The sequence below is a fragment of the Antrostomus carolinensis genome, unplaced genomic scaffold, assembly GCF_000700745.2.
Source record: "Antrostomus carolinensis isolate BGI_N321 unplaced genomic scaffold, ASM70074v2 scaffold15217, whole genome shotgun sequence".
In the NCBI taxonomy this organism is placed as follows: Eukaryota; Metazoa; Chordata; class Aves; order Caprimulgiformes; family Caprimulgidae; genus Antrostomus; species Antrostomus carolinensis.
In genome coordinates this window covers 1-454 of record NW_010326726.1, presented here as the reverse complement: position 1 = coordinate 454, position 454 = coordinate 1, and the positions used below count along the sequence as shown (strand labels likewise).

General features: G+C 51.8%; 1 protein-coding gene across 1 annotated transcript in view; it reads left to right on the top strand.

The window, feature by feature from the left end:
* SNRNP40 (small nuclear ribonucleoprotein U5 subunit 40) overlaps positions 1–292 on the top strand; it is a gene marked incomplete at its 3' end in the record, with an annotated part of 1,873 nt that extends 1,581 nt beyond the window's left edge. Inside the window, exon 3 of the mRNA XM_010171687.1 lies at positions 172–292. Within this exon, the coding sequence (XP_010169989.1) occupies positions 172–292 (121 nt within the window). The remainder of the gene's footprint in view (positions 1–171) is intronic.
* Positions 293–454: the final 162 nt, after the last annotated feature.

Here is a 454-nt window from a genome sequence, read left to right as displayed (position 1 = left end):
AGGAAATTGTAGCCTTTTATTTTAGCCATTCAGACCCCATCAACTGAAATAGAAATGTGATGTCATCAGCTGACTGATCACTAATCACTACTGGTGTGAAACCCCTTGGAAACAGCAGTGCCAACAGTCTGGGCTGTCTTTTTTGTTAAACTGTGATGTTGTGTCCGAAAGGTGTGGGACCTGCGGCAGAACAAGCTGACTTACACGATGAGAGGACATGCAGACTCGGTGACAGGCCTCAGTCTGAGCTCAGAAGGCTCCTACCTGCTCTCCAACGCGATGGACAACACAGGTACGTCCTCCCTGACGTGAGAGCCCAGCTGTGCCCACAGCTGTCAGCCACTGCTCTCTTACCCTGGCTTTGTGTGGTGTTTGGGAAGGAGCAGCTCGAGCTGTTCAATGGTTGAGCTACCCGGTGGAAATGGACCTGGGGGTGTTGGGCAACAGCAGCTGA